This window comes from Lolium perenne, chromosome 4 (assembly GCF_019359855.2).
Source record: "Lolium perenne isolate Kyuss_39 chromosome 4, Kyuss_2.0, whole genome shotgun sequence".
NCBI classification, from domain to species: Eukaryota; Viridiplantae; Streptophyta; class Magnoliopsida; order Poales; family Poaceae; genus Lolium; species Lolium perenne.
Window position 1 is genome coordinate 135,137,583 of NC_067247.2, and position 24,251 is coordinate 135,161,833.

General features: G+C 42.6%; 2 protein-coding genes across 2 annotated transcripts; both read left to right on the plus strand.

The window, feature by feature from the left end:
- Positions 1-152: 152 nt before the first annotated feature.
- LOC127293974 (acetolactate synthase small subunit 1, chloroplastic) lies at positions 153-4,757 on the plus strand. The gene is made up of 12 exons (XM_051323708.2): positions 153-434; positions 529-745; positions 900-983; positions 1,093-1,161; positions 1,266-1,349; positions 1,430-1,582; positions 2,250-2,336; positions 2,497-2,601; positions 2,702-2,824; positions 2,904-3,059; positions 3,860-3,925; positions 4,429-4,757. The coding sequence occupies exons 1-12, from the start codon at positions 235-237 to the stop codon at positions 4,510-4,512; spliced, it is 1,428 nt and encodes a 475-aa protein (XP_051179668.1). The 5' UTR covers positions 153-234; the 3' UTR covers positions 4,513-4,757.
- A 1,618-nt stretch (positions 4,758-6,375) lies between these two features.
- On the plus strand, positions 6,376-10,312 carry LOC127293976 (2-alkenal reductase (NADP(+)-dependent)). The gene is made up of 4 exons (XM_051323710.2): positions 6,376-6,708; positions 6,799-6,976; positions 8,918-9,084; positions 9,731-10,312. The coding sequence occupies exons 1-4, from the start codon at positions 6,457-6,459 to the stop codon at positions 10,184-10,186; spliced, it is 1,053 nt and encodes a 350-aa protein (XP_051179670.1). The 5' UTR covers positions 6,376-6,456; the 3' UTR covers positions 10,187-10,312.
- Positions 10,313-24,251: the final 13,939 nt, after the last annotated feature.

Sequence of the window (24,251 nt, forward strand, 5' to 3'; positions counted from 1 at the left end):
AATTATTTTTTTAATTTTCTGATAAGAAAATGAAATTGTTGGCCCTCTTGGGACCATTGGCCCCACATGTCATCCACCAGGAGGAACAATTAGCAAGGACCATTCCGGGCTTCCGGCCCTGTCCACATATTCAGCCAAGGCAACCCCTGCACACGGTGACACGTGGCGGCACGTCTCTTCACGTCATTTCTCTCCTTGGGATCCGAACCATCCCCAAAAACCCTCCCGCCGCCAATGGCCGCCGCCGCCGCCGCCGCAACTTCCCACCTCGCCGCTCTCGGGACTGGATCCCGCGCACACAGCCACCGCCAGCCACCCCCTCCGTCAGTGGCCCTCTCCGCTAGGCCGAGGGCGCGCCACGTGGCTGTCGCCGCCGCCTCTGCTTCTCCGGCCACCGGCGGCGTCACGCCGGTGCCGCCCCGCCCCAGGGGCTCGTAAGATTTCTCTCCCCGCTGAAACCTAGTTCTCCTGCGCCCTTCCGATCTTCAACTCGAGGTAACCATTTTTTATTTCCAATGTGCTATATAGGACTGTAAAGCGCCACACGGTATCAGTGTTCGTTGGGGACGAGAGCGGGATGATCAACCGAATCGCCGGCGTCTTCGCCAGGAGAGGGTACAACATCGAGTCGTTGGCCGTCGGGCTGAACAAGGACAAGGCGCTGTTCACGATAGTGGTGTCCGGAACAGAGAAAATACTGCAACAGGTTGTGGAGCAGCTCTACAAACTTGTTAATGTCATACAGGTCAGTATGTTCTTCCAATGCCACTTGAATTACAAGATCATTGCTAACTGATACGTAGTAGTGTGCCATCAGTTGAATCATTCGTTTCAGTTTTCGTGCTTGTTTCAGTCGTCAGATCCTCTGATATTCGTAGCTTTGTATATTGATGAAACAGGTTGAGGATTTGTCAAAGGAGCCACAAGTTGAGAGAGAGCTCATGCTGATAAAGCTGAACGTAGAGCCAGAGCAGCGCCTTGAGGTAAAGTTTGTACTATGTGCATAGGATGCTCGATTATATGCTTCAGCTGGAGTGGAGGTGAGGGTAGAATGCTGTTACTCTTTGCTTATTTCTCCACTTGGACATGCAGGTGATGGGTTTGGTTGATATTTTCAGAGCAAAAGTGGTTGATCTGTCAGACCGTACACTGACTATTGAGGTAAAATCCATGGTGTGTTGTATCTTGCTGATCGCTTACATTGTCACTTGTATGCTTTTATTAAAGCAAAGTATGCTCTCTGTTTTTTTTTACTCATTCCAAAGGTAACTGGAGATCCTGGAAAAATGGTAGCTGTACAGAGGAACCTCAGCAAATTTGGGATCAAAGAAGTTGCCAGAACTGGCAAGGTTATACTTCTTGTGTAAATATTAGAAACTTATTCGGCTTTTGTTCTTGCCTAGATCTGATGGGCCTTATTAATGTATAGATAGCTTTGCGGCGTGAGAAAATGGGACAAGCCGCTCCCTTTTGGAGGTTCTCTGTAGAATCCTATCCTGATCTTGAAGTGAAAAGGCCTTCAGAATCTACCCTAAGCACTGCATCAAAGACAACCAATGACGAGTCTGAAGAATCTTTGCAGGTAAGAAATTGTAATTCTCATCATTCATATAATTTTTCATGTATCTATTTTTTTCTTCAGCATTGCAACAACATTGTTTCGTTTATTTTTACCTGGATTGCTGTGCTATTTGAATTCTTTTCATGCATTCAACAGAAATCAACACGTGCAATAGAATACTCTCTCTTCCACTCTTCATTAGTAAGGTTGTTCTTTTCTGATTTGGTCTTAATGGGGATTTACTGTTGTTCATTTTATTAAGATATGTCCTAAATATTTTTCTTCCAATCTGAGTTTACAAGGGAAAACAATATATAGACTAGATAATTTACCAACATTAAATCCTTGCAAGTGTACCTTCTATGCAATGCGTATTGATGCGATTAGCTACATTTGCCTATTTAATGCATATGTTTAGTAGACAAGCAGAACTTGATGTGTCATTTAAATTGTTTGTATGATTCATAGTATCAGCATTCTGTTGACAATTACTTGTTTTATTTTAGAAGTTGTAAAAAGTTGGCTATCTTATATAGCTTAACTACATCTCACAAACAATGGTAGAAAATGACCATTACTAGTTTGTTTTGTGTAGACAATTTTATTGCAGAAACTTTTTCTATTATCCACATAGTTTTTTTTTGCAGTTTGATGATTGATTTATATATTCTTATGTTCTTATTACTAGGGCGATGTTTATCCAGTGGAATCTTATGAAAGCTTCTCGATGAATCAAATTCTTGATGCCCATTGGGGTGTGATGACTGACACTGATGTAAGTTCTTGCATTCTTCTTTCACAAGAGTTGCTGTGTTGCTGAAAGTTAATGGCAAGCGTCCCAAAGTCTAGTGGAGCATAAATTATTAATTTATGTGCACTAAATTGCAATTTAAATATCCATTTCGAAAATAACTGGCACACTTTTCTTTCTTCAGCCTACAGGGTTTTGTTCACATACTTTGTCAATCCTTGTGAATGATTTCCCTGGAGTTCTCAATGTTGTAACGGGTATCTTTTCCCGAAGGGGCTACAATATCCAGGTTCGTTTTCCATTCGTAGATATCTTATGTTCCCTCAATTAGATCACTCCAGGTCAGTGTTGCGGTTCATTGTTAACAGACGTGTCCATTACTTTGACAGAGTCTTGCTGTTGGTCCAGCTGAAAAAATAGGCACTTCTCGCATCACTACTGTCGTTCCTGGGAGTGATGAATCTATCGCCAAGCTAATACATCAGCTTTACAAGCTCATTGACGTTTATGAGGTCAACTTATTAATGTTGTGGTTTGCATGATTTTTTGTTGCCTATGTAAGGTTAGCTCAAATTCGCCTTAGTTTTTCAGGTCCAAGATCTTACACATTTACCGTTTACTGCTAGAGAGTTAATGATCATCAAGGTTGCTGGGAACACCTCAGCTCGCAGGGCTATCCTGGATATTGCTGAGGATGTTTTCGGGGCCAAAACGGTTGATGTATCTGACCACACAATAACTCTTCAGGTATTAATTACTTTAACCTTTTGTGCAGAACTACTGGATTTAGGACATCTATATGCTTTTCTTGGTAGGATAAATCAAACAGTTCGATTTAAGAATTTTCTATACATTCGTTTAACCATGTTAATGGTAGACAGTAGAAACATCAACATTCATCAAGTAGAGCTTCTACTTGGAGCATTATCTGTGTTGCTGTCAACAAGCTGATGAAATTTCAGTATAGATCAAACAAAACAGCCTTTACTTGGAGCATTATCGGTGTTGCTGTCAGCTAGCTGATGAAATTTCAGTATAGATCAAACTGAAATGCTGCTATTTTGAATATGGTGTTTATCCATTTGAAAAATGTGGGAGTTTCTAGATTATTTCAGTGTCAAATTATAGGCTACACCATCGAATCATATGCACATGATTACTTATCTTATTTTTTTAGTACTTACCAAGAACTAATTTTATAGTTTCTTCAAAAAATAAATTTGGCTGATTTAAATCCTTAAAATTTTAATATGTGGATGCTGGTATAAATTTATAATCCATATTTTTTCCTGAGGATTCAATTGCAGTATATTTCATTGAAGCATTTCCTCGTGGAACTGATTTTCTTTGTTTTTCCTGTGGCCTAATCAAACACCCTTTGGTTGAGATTCTTGTTGTATTTAACCCTGCTATTTAAGAAGCCATGAAATTTGCCCCCTTCCATTTCCTGCATTGTTTTAATCTTGCAACTCAAACAGTCCCTTGAGGACAATGTATTTAATGGCATCAATATTTTTTTGATAAGCAACAACCTTATTGGCATGCAGCTTGCCGGAGACCTTGATAAAATGGTCGCACTACAAAGGATGCTTGAGCCGTACGGCATATGTGAGGTTTGTACTGAACGTTCACTTTGCAAATGCGCCATAGTAATGATAGTTCATGATTTTAGGGTACTTATTCCGGGAGTGGTGTTTTGGAACATGGGAGCATATGCTCCCTCTATTTTGAATTTCATCTTACACATATTTTGAATTTCAAAAAAATTGAAACGAAAAATTCGCACGTACATCTTCACGTGCTACGCGCTCCCAAAGTTATTTTGATGGACTTGTTTTTTTACAAGATAAATTTTCTCTTTTTTACATAGACCACAAAAAATATTGATTTTTCGTGAAACTTGCGAATGCACATATATTATGGAGATGTACATGTAGAATTTTTTGTCAAAATTTTTCGACAACTCAAAATATAATTTTTTGGTATAGGGAGCATATGCACCTGGGAGCCGAATTGAATTTTCGACTTATTCCAATGTAAATTGTGGTTTAGCTACTGCAATTACTGATTATATGTAGTCGGTCCTTTAACCTCCTTGGCCATATGTATTCTGCAGATTGCACGAACTGGGAGGGTTGCGCTGAGCCGTGAGTCAGGAGTTGATTCTAAGTACCTCCGTGGATATTCGCTTCCTCTCTAGCGTGTCAGTTGGCAAGACATCACGCTCTATCACTTTGCAGATTGCCATTCTTCCGATCTTGGATCTCGTAAACTCTGAATATGGAATGGAGTTTCATTTCTTTGGGAGCATACATCAAGAACACATGGGTCATAGTTAGGATTTTTTTTTGTTCTTTTAGATACCAGAGAGAAATGGAGTTGGGGATGTTTGAATCCCATGTGAATACAGGGCGGGAGAAGAAACTCATCCATAGTTTGCTTCTAGCGTCGTTGATGTTTTATGATTCCCTCTTCGGGGTGCGAAGCAGAATTAATTTTCTGGCCATCACGTGGCTGCTATATGTACCACGCGGAGAGGTGTATACATCCAAAACCCGTGTGCTTCCCCACCGCTTACTCCTTCTCTCCGCCGCATTCTCTAACGTGATTTTGACGCCGGCGATCGTGCTCGTGACCTAGAGATTCGGCACCCCATGATCACGATGTGGTTGAGGAACTTATCAATCGGAGTAGGGGTGGCTGGCCAGGTTGTCGGCATCCCTGTGTGGCCGTGGAACCCTGGCCACCCTCGATGACGATGAGGCACGCAAGCGGCGCTTAGACGTGGCCTAGATTCGCGGTGCGAGGCACTACACCAACTCTGGCCTCACGCCGCCACTCACGTTCTTCCGGCACGATGTGAACAACACTGAATGGTGAGCTCGCGTGAGTACGCCAACCTCTGCTCGGATAGCGAATGAGTACCGCCAACCACGTCGCCGTATTTTGGTATAATTAGGGTTAGCGGCGACCAATTAGGGTAGATTTTGCTCTGAAAGTTTGTATAAACGGAAAATGCTCATCTGATCACGAGCACAGCTGCTCCCGTATTCTCTACTCGTATTTGCTATTTTTTATTTGGATGGATAGAGAGCAAGGTCCAGACCTGGGTCCCATGTAATAATGGTTGCCCTCCAAACAGTCTTAGCTGTTTTGACGGAGCAAATGTTGTGTACCATCACTCTGCAACGAATTTGTACGCATCTAGTTTGCTCCACCGTCAACTTGCATCAGTATTAGTTTCTAGCTAGGATTCCCCAACTGGACGTGAAGGCAAGCAGCTTTGGCCTATAAAGCGCAACAATTGAACTAGCATGAACAAGTACAGTGAAGAGACTGCAGATCATGGGCAGGCGGTACATAACGCTCAGTGCAGAGTTCGCAGGCGCTAGTATGCAGGCGACCACTCCTATTTAATGCATGTGTCTGATACAGGGTACATAACATATGTCACACTGTAGCGCCGTAGACAAAGTGTCCAGCACATATCTCCATACTCACATTAGCGTCAGGGATATCATGTGCAGCTGTGCTCGGGAGCCAAAACGCCCTGTCCACTAAAGTCTGAATCTTTGTATAAACTGCATATTGCTATGCATCGTCCATTGAATGTTTATTTCTCCCACTAAGCCCAGTTTTTCAAAATTCACAATTTCGGATATAGTGATCTGTTCTGACCGACCCAAATTCAGACTGAAAATTGGTTTTGTGGTGAAGTTTATCCGGGTTTCATGGGGTGTGCTAGAGATGCTCTTGGTCCTCCGCCACCACCACCACCACCTACCCGTATTTTCCTGCTATATGGGAAATGGACATACGTGTGTGGTGACGTGTATGCGATTTTTTGTGCAACGTGAAAGAAAGGAAGTTGCAGCACCCTACTGCTACAAATACAATCATCAACGACCAACCATTCCCGACCAGTTATGCAAGCCATACCGTCACGGGTGACGCACGCACAAATTACACACTATAGTTCGTCGCTTAATTATGTCGTCACTACTGACTACGAGCTTCGGCTATATATTAGCCATAGCGCAGTGCTCATTTGCACTCGCGCGGACATATATAGCACATTAATTAGCACCTTGCCAAACCTCAAAGAGAGCTTTGAAGCGCCATAGCTAGACTGTTCAAGATCGAAATGGCGGCCAGTGGCGAGGTGACGACGACGAACAAGAAGGTGGTGCTGAGGAGGTACGTGACGGGCTACCCGACAGCGGAGAACATGGAGGTCGTCGCCACCCCCGGCATCCCGCTGCGGGCGCCGAGGGGGTTGACGGCCGCCGTGGTGGTCAAGAACATCTACCTGTCCTGCGATCCGTGGATGCGCGGCCGCATGACCAGGCACGACGACGGCGACGCCGTGCCGGCCGACGACTTCGTGCTCGGAGAGGTATGTATGCACACCGACCGTGCGCTCACACATCATTAGCTTTGGCTGAGTTTCAGTTCTCGTATTATCTTTTTGATGATCGATCGTCAGGCCTTGGTGAACTACACGGTGGGCGAGGTGGTCGATTCGACGCATCCGGAGTTCAGCGCCGGCGATCTCGTCTGGGGGATGAGCGCGTGGGAGGAGTACACTCTCGTCACCAAAACGGAGGGCCCGTTCAAGATCAACCACCCCGAGCTGCCACTCTCCTACTACACAGGTGTTCTTGGTGAGTGAAAAATAATTTACTTACGTGTATGCACACTAGATAGTACGGAGCAACCCTTGGTGGCCTTGGGGTTCTTAATGCCGACTTCTTCTCCCGTGCCCTTCGCTTGCGGTGGTCTTGGAAGGAATGGAAAGAGCCGTCCAAAATTTGGGTGGGTCTTGGCAACCCTTGCAATGACACGGACATGGACCTTTTCTACACCTCAACTACCATTGTGGTGGGCAATGGGAAGAAGACTCCTTTTTGGAAGGCGCCGTGGCTTAATGGCATAAAGCCCATCGACATCGCCCCTCTCATATACAAAATCTCTACTAGAAAGAATTGGAAAGTCAAGAAGGTCATGTCCAATCATGGTTGGATCTCCAAGATTAACTTGGACGCGGTTTTCACCATACAACATATACGCCAATACATCTCCCCTTGGGTCAAACTCTCTGAGGTCTCTCTTAATGAGGACGTGGAGGACGAGATTTCTTGGAACCTCACCGATAATGGCATCTACTCTTCTACCTCCGCCTACCATGCTCAATTCTTCGGAGCCACGCTTTCCCCGGTCGCCTCCTCGGTGTGGAAGTTTTGGGCACTGCCCAAGTATAAGCTCTTTATGTGGCTTGCGCTTCAAAATAGGCTTTGGACTAATGACCGCTTGGAGAAGAGGGGTTGGCCTAATGGTCGGGATTGTCCTCTTTGCAAACATGCTTTAGAATCCGTTGATCATCTTCTTGTCAATTGTCGTTACACCATCCGCCTTTGGGGCCTTTTGAACACTTGGCTTGGCATCCAACCCCTTGACCCCAACCTTTGGCCGACCACTTCTCTCCACCCTTGGTGGGGCAAGATGACCAAGCGCAAGGACGTCGCATCGTTAACCTTCCTCGTGTCTTGGGAACTTTGGAATCAAAGAAACGCTCGGGTCTTTAAAGGCAAGCAAGCGCCACCCTCCGTGCTCTTCAATAAGATCAAGCAAGAGGCTAAACTATGGATTTTGGCGGGTGATAAATGTATGAGTAACTTGATGCCGCGAGAGTAGGTCCTTCTTTTGTTCCAAGGGTGTAATCAGGTGCCTTGTAAAACTTATTCTACTTCTCCTTAATTAATGGAATAGGGCAAAGCTTTTGCCCTCTTTTCAAAAAAAAAAAAGATAGTACGGAGCACGGAAAAGCTCACCCTAAACGGTTTAATTCACAGTCAGATCGATCTAGCGTTTTCAGTTAGTCGCTAGAATCATCATTTATTTGAGAAGTATATATATCAACAAGTAAAAATAAAACAGAAAGCTAACATGATTACAATCTAGATTCTTGGACGGTTGGACCTATCTTCTCTTTTCATGTCATCAATAGTGTTATCAAGTTCAAAAGTAATAAATCTTATAAAATTCATATTTGTAAATTTATTAGCATAAGATCATAGAGAAGTTGTGCAGATGTAAGGGGTAGAATAAATTGAATTTAACTTCTTTTGCAACTTCGTAAAAAGAAGATAACAATAGTGAGTGTTTGTTGAGAAGTAACATGAGAGTTGACTAAATATACACTAGTATTATTTTGAAAATTATTATGGAGGTCATGCCCCCTAGCTCACTAGCTAGGTCAGTATTGAAAAGGTTTCGGAAAACATTTCTTAGGTTAAGATACACCATTTTGCTAATAAAAAGACACAGAGTACATTCATAATGAAAATACTTAAAAGATGAAGAGATGAATAAATTAAGTACCCAATTATTTGTGAGTGTTTTTGAGAAAATGTTTCTGACATAAAGAAAACTAGAAAATCGTTTAGGATGTCTCCTATTATCCTGGACGGCTTTTGAGAACAGTTTTGAACAATCCGTCGTGTATGCGTCTTTTAGAACCAGTGTCAAATCTTTACAGTTGCTTACAATAGTTCTGTTTCTTCCCAAACATTTTGATAATCTTGCACCGTTAATCCTACATGCAGGCATGACAGGGCTCACTGCCTATGCTGGACTTTTCGAGGTTGGTAAGCCGAAGGGAGGCGAATCTGTCTTTGTGTCGGCAGCAGCAGGCGCCGTCGGCCAGGTCGTCGGACAGCTCGCGAAGATCGCAGGATGCTATGTGGTGGGAAGTGCCGGCTCCGACGAGAAGGTTTGATCATGTCTGCATGTAAATTTGCCTGTTGAGTTTTGCTAATTCTTCGTTTCTTAGAATCTTCGTAAGTCCCAGTCACCGGAAAGTAAAATATTGAATAATGTTGCCTTTTTGCACTATTCAGTTAACTTTATCAGATTTTATGATAGTTTTTTGTGAAATAGTTTAAATTTATATCCATAGATTAATAAAAAAACGGAATGAAATAAAGTACACTGAATAAAATAAAAAAGAACAAATAAAACCACAAAAGCCCACCCTAAACCGGCCTCCTCCTCGAGGAACAATGTGCACCGGATACACTTTAGCTACTCTTCACGGAACCTACCCTCCTCACACTTGCACCTACAAAGTGTGTGCAACGATATGGATTTTTTTCCGAAAAGGGGAACATGCCCGCCCCTACATCGAAATGATGCACACAACCAACAATAATGCAAATGTAGATGGTTTGGATGTTAGTACACTATGTGGAAAGTGGTAAAAAATATCATAGGAGCAGAAATCTCTTTTCATTTTGCACCACCAAACGAAAAAATGGTAAATGTCATATGGTTAACTAATTACTTGACACGTGTTGGCATAGATTTTTTTTAGAAGGTTGTTTTTATAGAGTTATACCAAATAATTGCCTCTTCCCCAGGTCAATCTCTTGAAGAACGAGATGGGTTTTGACGATGCATTCAACTATAAGGAGGAGAAAGACCTCGATGCCGCGCTCAGACGGTGCCTCCCTGGTGGCATCGACATATACTTCGACAATGTCGGCGGTACGACATTGGACGCGGCGCTACTACATATGAAGCTGGGTGGTAGGGTGGTCATATGCGGAATGATCTCTCAATACAATATACCAGAGCATGAAGGCGTGCATAACTTGTTCTGCCTCATCCCGAAGCGCATCCGGATGGAAGGGTTCACTGTCATGGATTACTTCCACTTGTATGCGAGGTTTGAGAAAGAGATGGCAGGCTTCATAAAGGAAGGGAACATGTCCGTCATTGAGGATGTCGCCCAAGGGATTGAGAAGGCGCCGGATGCTCTGATAGGGTTGTTCTCTGGGAGAAATGTTGGCAAACAGCTTGTTGCTATTGCATGAGTGCGAGTCAGAATAATTGTGACTTAATTTTATCTTGTTGAATAAGATCCAATGTCCTTTGAGTGTAATCGCTTGCACTTCCTGACCTTTGGAAAATTACACTTCTTTATGTATGCTAGGGACAAGGCGATATATGGGGACCTACAAATCAATAGTGAAATACCGGAAGTCTTTATATCGTAAGCAAACACTAATTGGCTCAGTGCAATATGCTGATCCTCAGCTCACTCATGTCATTCAGCCTCCAAAACCATAGGAGCAACGAGGCGAGCAGCCGCCGCCTGAGCTTGTCCCTGTCGGATCTCGACAATTTTTTCCCTGTCGGTGAGAAAATTGATTTTGGTTTATGTTTCTTGCCTCGTATGGTTTTTGATGCTAATAATTCCTCTTATGTCAGCAAATAAATTTCCAGTTATGTCAGCAAGCCAATAACATGGATGCTTCAAAAGTTTTCCTTGTATCTTCTTCCCTGAATGTGAAGTGATAAAAGTAAACCGAATCATTGCTCCTGCATTATACTCCCTTCGTTCCTTTCTATAGTGCCTATAGATTTTTGGCATTTGTTTCAGAATATAAGGTTGTAGCTTAGTTTTTTTCAATTACCCCCTCCCCATTCAGCTCCCAAATCATTCAACTCCCAAATTTGTTATGGTAAGTTAGAAAGATATGGATTTCCCAAATTTTACGTTGTTCTCAAATCGTTTAGCTAGAGGTCTTGTGTAGAAAATACTCTTGCGCTAATTTTCGTGCCAAAAAACTATAGGCACTATAGAATGGAGAGAGTGGATTTGGTAACTAGGTGTATACGTGAGCACGCTCTAGCTACCGTTGGATCAACGTTGAGATTCGATTTTTTACTCACGGCCACCATACGGCGTTAGAATCTTTTTGACTGTTATGGTATTATTAAAAAGCAGTCCCAGGTCCTGTCAGCTCCGCCTCTCTCCTACTGCACCCACTTGTCGCTCCTGCTTCTCCCCACTGCGCCGCCCATTCTTCCCCGCAGCCTAGCTAGGCACCACCATGAATGGCGTTGCTCCCGCTTGCAAAAACGGCGCGCCTCCGCCTGCCTCCCACCTGGCTCGCGCCGGCTCAGGCACTATTAGTGGTGGCGGCTGCTCGGTTAATGGTGGCGGTTGGGGGGCGCTGGACGACGCGAGTCTGCCGGCGTGTTTGGCTCCCTGTCTACATCCTCTCCGCCTCCCTCATCTCCCCACACTGTTTGCCGTAGAAGCAATCGGCGAGGTTCCAATGGAGCAGGCCACACCATCCCCATGGCTCGTACACGGGCGCGCAGATTCCATCGACTGACAAGCGAATCCTCTTTATCCTCATCGTTTATCCCCTCCCTCTTGTTCTGATCCTAAAAACAAGTCCAGCGCCCACCTGATTCTGGCAGGCAGCAACGGATCCGGCCTCACCTCTTTGTTTCTTTCTTCTGTTTTCCAGGTGCAATTTTTATTCATTGTTTCATCGCTTGAAACTGATCTATATTCATGAATCTGAGTTCTTACATCGTGAGTTTGTACCATAAAATTGCTGTATTCATGAAAGAGATTAGTTCGTTTTTTTTGGTTCACTCTGCCTCTACTTGTTTTTTCGGATTTGTAAGACTTTTCGTGGAAGAAGAAATCCTTGCGGGAAGATCTGGCAGGCAGCCGCACTGCCGTGCTTTGTTTTGTAGAACAAACTCGAATCGTTCTTCATCTATTAGACAGAAAATCTATTAGACAGAAGATCTGGCAGGCAGCCGCACTGCCATGGCTCGTACACGGGCGCCGGCCGGGACTGCAGCGGCGGTGGCGAGTCACGACTACATCAGGCGGTCGACGGCCGTTGACTCGATTTGGGCCACCATGACCAACCCTCGCGCTGACTGGAATTGGAGAACCATGCCTCCCAATCGAGCTCCCCTTCACTGGAATTGGAGAGCCATGGCCTCCCATCGAGCTCCCATGGCCGTGGCCTCCCAATTTGTGCCCCTCTGAAGAGAGAAATCGCGGCGGGGAACTCTCGCCTTGGCCGCACGCGTTGAGCAGCCCACAGCAACCAGCGGGGGTTCGTGCTCGCAACTTACAGTCTGTGGCTGTGTGCTCCGGCCGGCCGCAAATCCTGTCCCCAACTCCCAGTCTTCCCGTTGCAAATTTTCTTCTTTCCTAGTTCCGCAATGCCAGTTCTCGGGGTTCTTGCTTTTTTTAGCTCTGATTATTGCGCATTAGTACATTACTCAAGATGAGCACGAAGAGTGAGAGAGAGACGATTGATAATCAGAGATACTTGTGTCCGTACCGGGCCCACAGCTCCACATGATAGTACCGCCACCCCTGGACAAAAAACAACTAGCACATCACCTCACGGGTCAACAAACGCCGTTAGACACATGTCAACTTCTGGGCGCGTGCTCACGTATACACCCGGTCACCAGGCTTCATCCGATAGAATGGAACAGAGGGAGTAGTAAACTGAAGGATGAACGAGGTGAAAGGTAATATACTGAGGGATGAATTTGGATAAAGAGCGAAAATTTCCACCGACACAAATAGGAATCCATCTGAACAAAGACCGTGTTCATGTCTGCTAAGAGCATCCCTAGTGGTTCCTCTAAAGGGCCATCCAAACACATATAGATGGTCTTGAGGCCAAAAAAGGCTCCCAGTGGCCTCTCTATGGCTCCCTCTAAATTTAGAGGAGCTCCAATATCCTCGCTCCATCCTCCAAATATAGAGGACGAAGCCACGACCATCGAAGTGAAATTGCTGCCCCGCGAGCTCCTTCCCGCGCGCATCTGGAGACGAGAAAAGGAGGCGGGAACGTCTCCCGCGAAGTCGCCGTCGCCGGCGCTTCACTCGCCGGCCAGGTACGATCTTTTTCCCATGGAAATAGTGAGATTCAGCGGCGGAAATCGAGGGAGGGCGGCGGCGGTGGGCGGGGCCGGCGGCGCTGCGGACGCGGTTTTGGTCCTCCATTCGCGCGACCTTGGACGCAGACGGGGTCAGTTTGTAGTCTCTGCTAGTTTCTGTCCAAAGTATGGTAGTGCTAGTTCTGTAGTTTGTGCAGTTTTTGTACCAAAAAAATTAGAAACACAGATGATTGAATTGCCTCAACTGAAATATGTTTTGCTGTTTGCATAAATATTGTTGCCTTTGGAGGCTGTTGTTTGTAGACTAAATTGTTGAATGAATTTCGACATGTTGTTTTGCTAGACAAATGGACAACTCACAGATGGATGACATTGGGTTTTTAGACATGTTGAATGGGGGATCAGGTGAAGGGAATTGAAGTGGCACACAATATAGCCGTTGGAAATATAGCCGTTTAAAATATAGCCGTTTGAAATATTATTAAACTATATGAGTTTGAAATATTACTAAACTATATGAGAGAGAATTTAGATGTCCTAGATCGATATACACGTTCCACTGAAAAACTGAGATCATCTAAAAAGGAATCTTTATAGATGGTCATCTATATGGAGATATAGAGGACCTCATTTAGAGGAACCACTAGAGATGCTCTAACATTTGACCTCTTCTTCTAGACAGTTCTGCACCCTGGTACATATGCACCATTTATTTTAAATATATTTTAAAATGTAAAAAAATACAAAAAATGTATCTCATGTATATCTTTACATGTTACATGCTCACAAAGTTGCTTCAACAAAAACCGATATGTTTTCTGCCCTGTGTAAAAAAGACAAATTTTGGTGCTAAAAAAGTTCGGTTTTATCTGAAACTTTATGTTTTGTACATATCAGGTGCATATGCATCCGGGATCAGTTTTGGTTTTCCATCTTCTATCATTCCATCCGAGCATATGCGTTGTGTAGTCACGAAATTCTGAACGTTTAGTAAACCGCAGACGTGATACTCTTGAAGTTTTGCAAACTGACGCCTTCACCAGTGCCATCATGAACATAAAAGATAATGGTACTTTCTGAAACTAAATCATACAAATAATACTATAGAACTGGAATTTTACTTGTTACATGCCAACACAGTTGCTTCCGTCAATTTCCTTTCTTTCCTAAATATTGCAATGACATTTGAGTCTTAATATGCAAATAGCTGAATAGGATTGTCTTGTTAAGTTATCATTTACAACATTAGGAATTATAAGGTTGCAAGAAACGAAAATGCAAAGAGTCCAACACATGGAATCCAGTTCCAAGAACAGAAAGTTCTAAAAAAAACAGTGCAGTACTGCCTTCTTTGACTTTTCATGAACGAACATTGCATAGATTTCGAATCTTATTATACAACAAAACTGAATCCCAGCCCTTCATGATTCTGATCAAGACGCTTTGCGGGTGGCTGATGATGATACTTTCCCAGAAAATGCACGCTAGAATCCGGAGCATGTTTTTGGTCCACTCCATCCAATGGTGTCATATAATGATTCTTGGGGAAACTTTAACTTGTGGCACATCACTCAATTGGTGGCAGTGGCGTGATGGCTGTGCAGATTGAAAAACATATGCAGTTTATGTTCTTGCTGCTTGTATAAGAAAAGGAAAGAAATATGCTAGACTTGGATGTATGCATGTATGGTGTCAGAGATGTCAAATAAATTTGAAATATGGTGTCAGTTTATGTGGGGATTTCCTTTTCGATAGCTAGTTCTACTTGTAGTGAGCTCTTCTTTTTATCTGTACTAGACGATATCCCGCAGGTTGCAGCGATAGTCTTTGCTGCATAATAGAATTTATTAAACCGTCAGTTAGAAACAAATGGCAACCAATAGAGGAGTTTTGTAAAATTGCATTTGAAAATGCTATGTTTGGTCAAAAGATCAAGCTGATATATGATTCCCAAATGTCATGTATAAATTCATGTTTCCCTTGATTAGTACAATAAAAGAAAATCAACAAATACATCATGTTAGACCGATAATCCTATCTAAGATGTTTAGAATCCAACTGATTTCCATTCTTCATTTGTTCAAGACATGACCATATTGAGAATAAACAGAACAACCGAGTGTCTGTTCCATCTGAAAGTAAAATACATCCAATCCAAAATAACTAAAATACCTAAGTGCCTTGTGCAAGAAGGTAGCAGACCAGGTGTAAAACTGCAATTCTACCAACAAAGTAAGACACCTTGCACATAACCTATGAAAAAATGATGCTATATCAGACATCACGTGCATAATCCACACAGTGATGCGTAGAAGCGAGAAAATGAGTATATATTTAACAACTGAACATTATTTCTGAAGTAATTTTTTTTAGAATTCTTTTAACACTTAAAAATATGTTTTCTAATAGCAGGAGCATATGCACCCCAGATCAAAATTGGATTTCCGCAAATAAATAATGCAAAATTATTAATATTGCAAGAAAATACTACATGAGTTACAATCGGTCAAATAAACCATTTCATTAACCTGATTAAAACATTGCTTGATACAGTGGTCAGGACATTATTGTGTAGAGATAGGGAGACTTAACCTAGATGACAAAAGAGAGTACACCCATTTGATCAAACATTGGATAGGCAATCTAGCTAGCTTCAATCGATAGTGTAAACATGCATCAGAGTGATGCCCAGCCCAAGCTCCACTGGTCTGTAGCATATATATCAAGAGGAAACCGACATATAAAATGTTCATGTTTTGTCATAATAGAAATAACAAAGAAATAGCCTGTTGGGAAGTGCAAACTTGTATAACCTGTTGGACGTCGCAAATTTCAAATTTGTATACTATAACTCACCTGGATATGGCATAGATAGCTCAAAATTCAGAGAAAAGACCTGAATGGATACAGTGCAGAATCAGCACCGGAACAAATTGATAGGAAAGTACAAAGGATTAATGGAAGAGGAAACAAAGACTGTGGCTACTTACCACCAACATAAATCTAGGTTTAGGTTCAGGGAAAGAGGCATTACCTGTTGAAGATAAAACATCCTGATTGTCAGTTTGACAGACAGTTGATGAGCATCATGCCATTATAAATAAGTAGTATTGCTGAAAAAGCAAGAGAAAAAAATATCTATTAGAAATCAACCAAACAATTATGTTGGACTAAAGATAAAAATTACACTTCGTAATCGACATATCTTGTACCCCAGATCCAAGTGTGATCAGAAGCAAGCAGCCAAGCATACATAATTCATGCATACGTTGGAGAAAAGAAATAGTCTATAGTCTATACCACCACTGCAACAAAAGAGGTGCCAGACAGGGAAGCAGCAAGGTTGAAACGGCAGTGGAAGAGCACCGAGACATCAAGGACAGAGGGATATGTCGCTACAAGGGGAGAAAAGAGAACGTGGTAGGCAAGGTGAGAAGAAGATATGCAGGGGAGGGTAAAAGAAGGATCGGGAGGAATATAAAAATTAAAAGGGGGAGATGAGAAGACTCAGTTTGGCCTCCATCGGTTGTAGATAGAAATAATGGATAAGAGGAAGAAATGTGGGCAGTGAATCTCCAAAGCCTGAGAAGACGCGCTATGGTTTTAATGTTGCCGGACTCTCTAAATCGTCTTGGGCTAGCGAAAAATCCTGAATGTACATCGGCATTTGAAAGGACAAAAGTAATCGTGCTGATGTGGCATGCTTGCATGTTGAGGGAAATACTCTTAGTGGGTTGCTCTAATTTAGATATTATAGATTATAGATGACAGTTCTGAAACAAGCATTCACCATCAGCACACAAGAAAAAGGCTCAAATATGGCGACGGGTCATGCATTTTTGTCAAAAGTAGTTCCCCTTTCCGGGAAATAACTAATCTATCATTAACAATGACTTCTGTCGGGCCACACCAAATACGAATATTCCAAGAAACTAAGAAAACAGAAGTTCAAGACATTTTTGTCAAAAGCTGGATATGGATATGGCAAACTGTGTTCCAAGCATGTCAAATTAAACAATTCTAAATTATTAACTATAAGAAGTTCAAGACATTGACGATATTACAAGCCAACTTTCTACGGTACTCGGATGAAACTACTCGTAGCTGTCTCTACCGATGGATATTTCCATGCCCAGGGCCTCGATATACTAGCCCATGATAACAAATTTTGTCAGAACAACTCTGGATATCAATGTACATGAAAATTTACGCTGAAAAGGCATTTGTTGATTAATACGACACCTTTAAAATTGTAGCACACAAATTATCATATCAGTTAACACCAACAGAAACTTGATAACCTGTATCTTATGCTACCATTCATATGCAAACGTCAGGGAAGTACTATTGTTTTATGCAGCTTAGAGCTTAACTATGGACTTAATTTAAACAATTGATAAACTGAATGATGTACTGAAACAATTGATAAACTGAATGATGTGTTGAAGTACACATCAAGTTCAGCCACAGCTCAACTCAAAATTGTACAGGCTGTATAAAAAGAGTAATTTGGATGGCTATGTATCTGACCCAAGTTTTCTTCGGCAACGTACACGATGAAGCTTTTTTCACTCACCTAAGGAATAACCACCTGCAGCTACTACGAAAAATCTATATTTCCACTTCATCCAATCTCAGAGTTGCTATTCCAGGTAATTCAACAGCGCCTTCTAATCAGCCCCAATTACTTGAAAACTCTGCTTCCATCCAAGCAACACTGTTCATCAAAAAACGAGCAAGGACATGACAAGGATTCTCCTTATTTCGGATACTACGCGGTAAAAATGATCTGATGCATGAAAAAAAAAGAGGAAGACAAATGGGTATTGTGGAGGACATAGTCCTTGTTTTGTATCTGTGCGTACCTGAAGTGGAGAGACGTAAGCACAGCACATCGACATGAAGCTGGATGCGGTGTCCCCTCCCTGTGGAAGTGTGATTTGATCTCCAATGCCACATTGAGCACAGGAGGACCAAGGAATTAATGGAGAAGGTAAAGGTCACAACTTGGATTCTTGGAACCCTTCCTCTGGCAGAGCAGTCACCACGAGAATTAAAAGGGTAGAATAAAGAAACAGAGAGGAATGCACACGGCACATGCATGAGACAAAGACATTCTGCTCAAGCAAATCCATTGATTACTTCTCCTCTATCACCCGCAGTGGTGTTCGTGCTGTGCGGACAGAAGCGGTATCTTGCACCGGTGAATTATTGGTCATACCTTTACCTACATTGTGAGGAAAATAGTTGAATTTTCATTGAAGTAAAGCAGAAAGAAATCGTACAAGAAATACTCTTCTCACATGTATGCAGCAAGCTCCACTAGTGCAACTGACAGCATCATATACTGTAAGACTTCACAAGAGCTCGTATATCCACTAGCGCAACATAGCATCAGCATCCTAAAATATCCTCTCTTGCAGGACCCGTTTGCCCCGACATATTTTTTTTCTTTAAACTAAAAGTAAAAAACCACCCTTTGCATACATTGAAGATCACTAAGAATAATAATGTTAAATGCATTCATCTGAAGGAAAGTGACAATTTAACAGATATTACAAAATCTCAGGTGGCTGGAACAACCAAACAACAAAAGAATGTATTAGTATTATACCACTTCTTGTGGGAGATTATATAAGTATGTCTTCTCCCACTGCCATCAGAAGAAATTAAATTATCCCCAAAAGTACAACCAGTCATGTTAGGCTATTTGGTCTTCATTTCCTCGCGCATCAAAGGTTAATAGATTCATAGAATTTCACAATCTTGTGATTCAAACCGCAAGATGAACTCAGTGGTCTTCAAATGCAATGTATTTACTAAACTAAATCCATCAAATTTTGATACTTTGCAGGGAGCAATTTCATGCCCTCGCGATATTTCCCATTAATTGAGAAGAGAGACAACATCAATGAAGTAGTTGAAGCTTCAAGTGAGATGCCCTTCCCATCAACTTTAGAAAAAGGGTTAATTATTGGTTTGCCACTACTGTCCGCGCATGACTCAGTTTTGCCACTAGAACAGAATGGTGCTCAGTTTTGCCACCGCTTCTGGCGCAGCTGCTCCATCGAGGCCAAACGGCCAGGCTTCAAACGTTTCTGTCTCTTGCCGTTACTGAAAGTGGGGCCGGATCTTACAGGTAGGACCGCGCAATGACAAATAGGTGAAGACCGAACTACCCCTGCTCCCGCCACACAGCCACACACCGATCCACTGCACCCACCACCATCCGCTACGCCACCACCTGCGACGCCACCACCTGCGCCGCCGTGCGGCCGTCCCGCGTGGACACCTTCTCCACCGCCACCGCCTCCAGGAGCACCTGCTCTGCCCCACCATCTTGCGACGTAGTCGCTCGTTCCGCCACTGCGCCCTCCACCTGCTCGACGAAATGGCTAGTGGCGGCGATGGCCTTACATTCTTATTCAAACAAACTACATGACTGAAACAGCAACAAACTACCCAAACTACATGTCATGCTTTAACCTTTCCTATGATAAACTTGGCCCTTGTCCTTGCCTCTACCAATCTTCAGTGCCTCTTTCATCTTCTTCATGCCCTTCTTCAGCCAGCACAACATAACTCCAGCCTTCACCTTTTCTTCAAGATTTGGTGACACATGGTACCTTCTCGGTTTGGGAGTAGGTTTTGGTCTGTCTGTTGGAAGTTGGATGACCTGTGTAGTCCTAAAGCACTCACCTAGCTGCTTCAGGGTAACAGCTGCTTGTTGCTCTTCCCTCAGCCTAGCAGCAGCTTCTTCCTCCTCCCTGCGCCTTGCAGCAGCAGCTTCCCTCTCTTCCAAGGTTCTCCTACGATAAACTAGCAAGTGCTTGTCTGCCCTAGCCATGGAAGCACTTCTGGACAGAGAGGCATCTCTGGAGCGAGAGGCACCAGTAGAGCCAGTGCTCCTCCTCCAACTCATGGCATTGTCCATCTTTGTTTGCATTTCTGGTTCAGTAGATGGATGCCATTTATAGGATGCAGCACAATGGCATCAGCACACGAGCTGAACAGAAGGCACACTAGCTGAACACATGTAGACAAGTTCATGAGTTTGATCTGTAGTGTCTAGCCAGAAAAGGGAAAAGAATATTCTCTATATTGGGCATAATTAACTTTTCAGTCGACCTGCCATATTCACAAGAATATTCTCTGATTAACATTGTCTGTATATTACAGGGCCTCATCAATGCAGTGAAGAAAGTTTTCCCTGATTCAGAACATAGGCACTGTGTGAGACATGTTTACCATAAGCTTGGGCATGGGTGGAGGAATTGCAGCCAAATACATGGATTAAAGCTTTCTTCAATGATTTCCTAAAATGTGACATGCTTCTGAATAATCATTCTGAAGTATTTAACAGCTACATTCTTGAGGGTAGAGAGTTTCCTGTACTATCAATGTTGGAAACCATTTTCAGCAAAATCATGCATAGAAATGTGGCAAAGCAAAAAGAGGCAGATACATGGCCTGGTACTATTTGCCCCAAGATAAGGAAAAAAAATAGATAAAATGACAGAATGGGCAAAGAATCTAGGAGCATCACATGCTGGTGTCTACCATGTCACATCAAATGAATATGAGAAAACCTACAATGTTGACATGGTCAGCAAGCAATGTGAAAAGAAGCAATGAGCACAAGGATCACAAGGAGCAAAGTGGTGGCAAGAAGCGCAAGGACCAAGAAGAAGCCGCAACGCTTTGTAGATGATTGAGTGGGAACCAACTAAAGTTCATGAATAATGTTGTATTTCTGTTTGAATGATGTTGGAATGATTAGAGTACATGTTTGAAATGATGTTGGAATGATGAGATTACATGTTTTGAGGAACTCATGTCAAAATGTGCTAAAAAAGAGCTCCAAAGTTAGGGTAAATGGCCTCATTTCTAAGCAAGTTTTTTTGATCTTGTCTAAATTGGCCAAATAAATTCACAACACATCAATGACATGGTCAGCAGACTATGTGAGAAGGATTTTCATTTTTTTGATTTTATTTGAATTTTTTATGCTCATCTCAAATTTAGTCAAACCTAACTTTGACCATCATTTTATCAAGTTTTAAACATGGAATTGAAAAACTAAGCATGGATCCTTGTTATTCACTCCAAAATGAAGCTTTGGTGAGGTTTTTGAAACTTTTCATGTTCCAAACCCTAAACCTCTTGTCTTCACCCTCGAACTTGTACCCCAGTGTTTGAGATATCACATTAGACACATGGTTTTTTTGTTGAACAGCATGTAGACCATGTTTATCAACTAGAATGGGTAGTATATGACATAAGAAGACTATGTGAGAAGGATTTCCATTTTTTTGATTTTTTTTGAATTTTTTATGCTCATCTCAAATTTAGTCAAACCTAACTTTGACCATCATTTTATCAAGATTTAAACATGGAATTGAAAAACTAAGCATGGATCCTTGTTATTCACTCCAAAATGAAGCTTTGGTGAGGTTTTTGAAACTTTTCATGTTCCAAACCCTAAACCTCTTGTCTTCACCCTCGAACTTGTACCCCAGTGTTTGAGATATCACATTAGACACATGGTTTTTTTGTTGAACAGCATGTAGACCATGTTTATCAACTAGAATGGGTAGTATATGACATAAGAAGACTATGTGAGAAGGATTTCCATTTTTTTGATTTTTTTTGAATTTTTTATGCTCATCTCAAATTTAGTCAAACCTAACTTTGACCATCATTTTATCAAGTTTTAAACATGGAATTGAAAAACTAAGCATGGATCCTTGTTATTCACTCCAAAATGAAGCTTTGGTGAGGTTTTTGAAACTTTTCATGTTCCAAACCCTAAACCTCTTGTCTTCACCCTCGAACTTGTACCCCAGTGTTTGAGATATCACATTAGACACATGGTTTTTTTGTTGAACAGCATGTAGACCATGTTTATCAACTAGAATAGGTAGTATATGACATAAGAAGACTATGTGAGAAGGATTTTCATTTTTTTGATTTTTTTTTGAATTTTTTATGCTCATCTCAAATTTAGTCAAACCTAACTTTGACCATCATTTTATCAAGTTTTAAACATGGAATTGAAAAACTAAGCATGGATCCTTGTTATTCACTCCAAAATGAAGCTTTGGTGAGGTTTTTGAAACTTTTCATGTTCCAAACCCTAAACCTCTTGTCTTCACCCTCGAACTTGTACCCCAGTGTTTGAGATATCACATTAGACACATGGTTTTTTTGTTGAACAGCATGTAGACCATGTTTATCAACTAGAATAGGTAGTATATGACATAAGAAGACTATGTGAGAAGGATTTTCAGTTTTTTGATTTGTGTTTGAATTTTTTATGCTCATCTCAAATTTAGTCAAACCTAACTTTGACCATCATTTTATCAAGTTTTAAACATGGAATTGAAAAACTAAGCATGGATCCTTGTTATTCACTCCAAAATGAAGCTTTGGTGAGGTTTTTGAAACTTTTCATGTTCCAAACCCTAAACCTCTTGTCTTCACCCTCGAACTTGTACCCCAGTGTTTGAGATATCACATTAGACACATGGTTTTTTTGTTGAACAGCATGTAGACCATGTTTATCAACTAGAATGGGTAGTATATGACATAAGAAGACTATGTGAGAAGGAATTTCATTTTTTTGATTTTTTTTGAATTTTTTATGCTCATCTCAAATTTAGTCAAACCTAACTTTGACCATCATTTTATCAAGTTTTAAACATGGAATTGAAAAACTAAGCATGGATCCTTGTTATTCACTCCAAAATGAAGCTTTGGTGAGGTTTTTGAAACTTTTCATGTTCCAAACCCTAATCCTCTTGTCTTCACCCTCGAACTTGTACCCCAGTGTTTGAGATATCACATTAGACACATGGTTTTTTTGTTGAACAGCATGTAGACCATGTTTATCAACTAGATTCGGTAGTATATGACATAAGAAGTCTATGTGAGAAGGTTTTCCATTTGTTTGATTTTTTTTTGAATTTTTTATGCTCATTTCAAGTTTGGTCAAAGCCTAATTTTGACCAGCTAACCCTATTCTTCTAGAAGGAAACCGGACCGATCCGTGGGTTGCTCTGTTTTGCATTGTGGACCGTTCACTGCAGTAACGCCAGCCGTCCGATCTAGCCTTCTAGAAGGTTTCGGGGCCGATCCGTGGACACCCTCGTTCTTCAACATGATTGGTTCCTTTCTCCACGCGTACGGTGGGCTATAAGAACACTGAAATGTCCGTTGGGCCGTCCCGCGTGTCTAGGCCTGCGATGCATGCGCCATGCATGCGCCATGCAGGCGCCACGCCAACGGCCCTTTCCACGTACCTCACTCGCCGACGCCTTTTAATGCATCAACGCAGCGTCTCAGCGTTGCCATCGTCTCAGCTCTCGCAGCGATGCAGCGGCATCAGTTTTGCCATCGTCAATACGCTTAATTATTTTTGGAAGACGGCTAGCCACGCGTTAATTCATTAGGAACCACCCAATTATGAGCCAACCTCTTTATAAGGGGCCTCTCTTCTTCTCCCACACACCAAACGAGCGAGCCTCTCTTCCTCTCCCTCTCCAAAGCACCACGCACCCAAGCGAGCCTCTCTGCCTCTCCGAAGATGCAGTACACGGGACCGACCTTCCGCCGTCCGCGCACCAGTACGGAGCTACTCTATCCGGCGGACGTCCTCGTCGAGAAAACGCTCCGTGTGTGGGCAAAGTCGAGGTGGAGGACCGAGGTCGAGCTCACTCGAGACTTCCTCGACGAGGGCTTCTCCCACCTCCCACCGGGCTCGCCCGTCATGTACTACGTCAACGAGTCTCGTGAAGGCGTCGCCCTCAAGCTGCTCACGGTCACCTTCGCCAACCGATTTGACGCGTACGCCCTCCTCGGTGAGGTCTTCTGGTGCGGCTGCGAGTCAATCTTCTTCACCACCTACAACGTCTTCACCGATTGCAACGCCATCTTCTTCTCCGGGAAACCTATGCACTGCCTCCCGTACTACAAGTGAAGACACTGGTGAAGACGGTGGTGCGGCGCAGGTGCTGCGGCAGGTGGTGCGGCCAAGATGTGTTCTCATCAAGCTCTTCATGTTTTTTTAGCTTTACGTTTTCATTTTCTATGTGGTTCCGTGTTGAGTCGTGTCAAGTCGTGTGTCACTCAACTTATCTATCTAGGGTACCCATCTATCTATCTAGGGTACCCATCTATCTATCTAAGTTACTTCCGTGTAATGGT

Excerpts from the sequence above, each read along its gene's own strand:
- LOC127293974 (XM_051323708.2), top strand. The coding sequence starts at position 235 with ATGGCCGCCGCCGCCGCCGCCGCAACTTCCCACCTCGCCGCTCTCGGG. Across the intron at positions 1,583-2,249 it reads AGTCTGAAGAATCTTTGCAG|GGCGATGTTTATCCAGTGGA; the intron begins GTAAGAAATTGT and ends TCTTATTACTAG. Across the intron at positions 2,337-2,496 it reads GTGTGATGACTGACACTGAT|CCTACAGGGTTTTGTTCACA; the intron begins GTAAGTTCTTGC and ends TTCTTTCTTCAG.
- LOC127293976 (XM_051323710.2), top strand. The coding sequence starts at position 6,457 with ATGGCGGCCAGTGGCGAGGTGACGACGACGAACAAGAAGGTGGTGCTG. Across the intron at positions 6,977-8,917 it reads CTACTACACAGGTGTTCTTG|GCATGACAGGGCTCACTGCC; the intron begins GTGAGTGAAAAA and ends TCCTACATGCAG. Across the intron at positions 9,085-9,730 it reads GTGCCGGCTCCGACGAGAAG|GTCAATCTCTTGAAGAACGA; the intron begins GTTTGATCATGT and ends CCTCTTCCCCAG.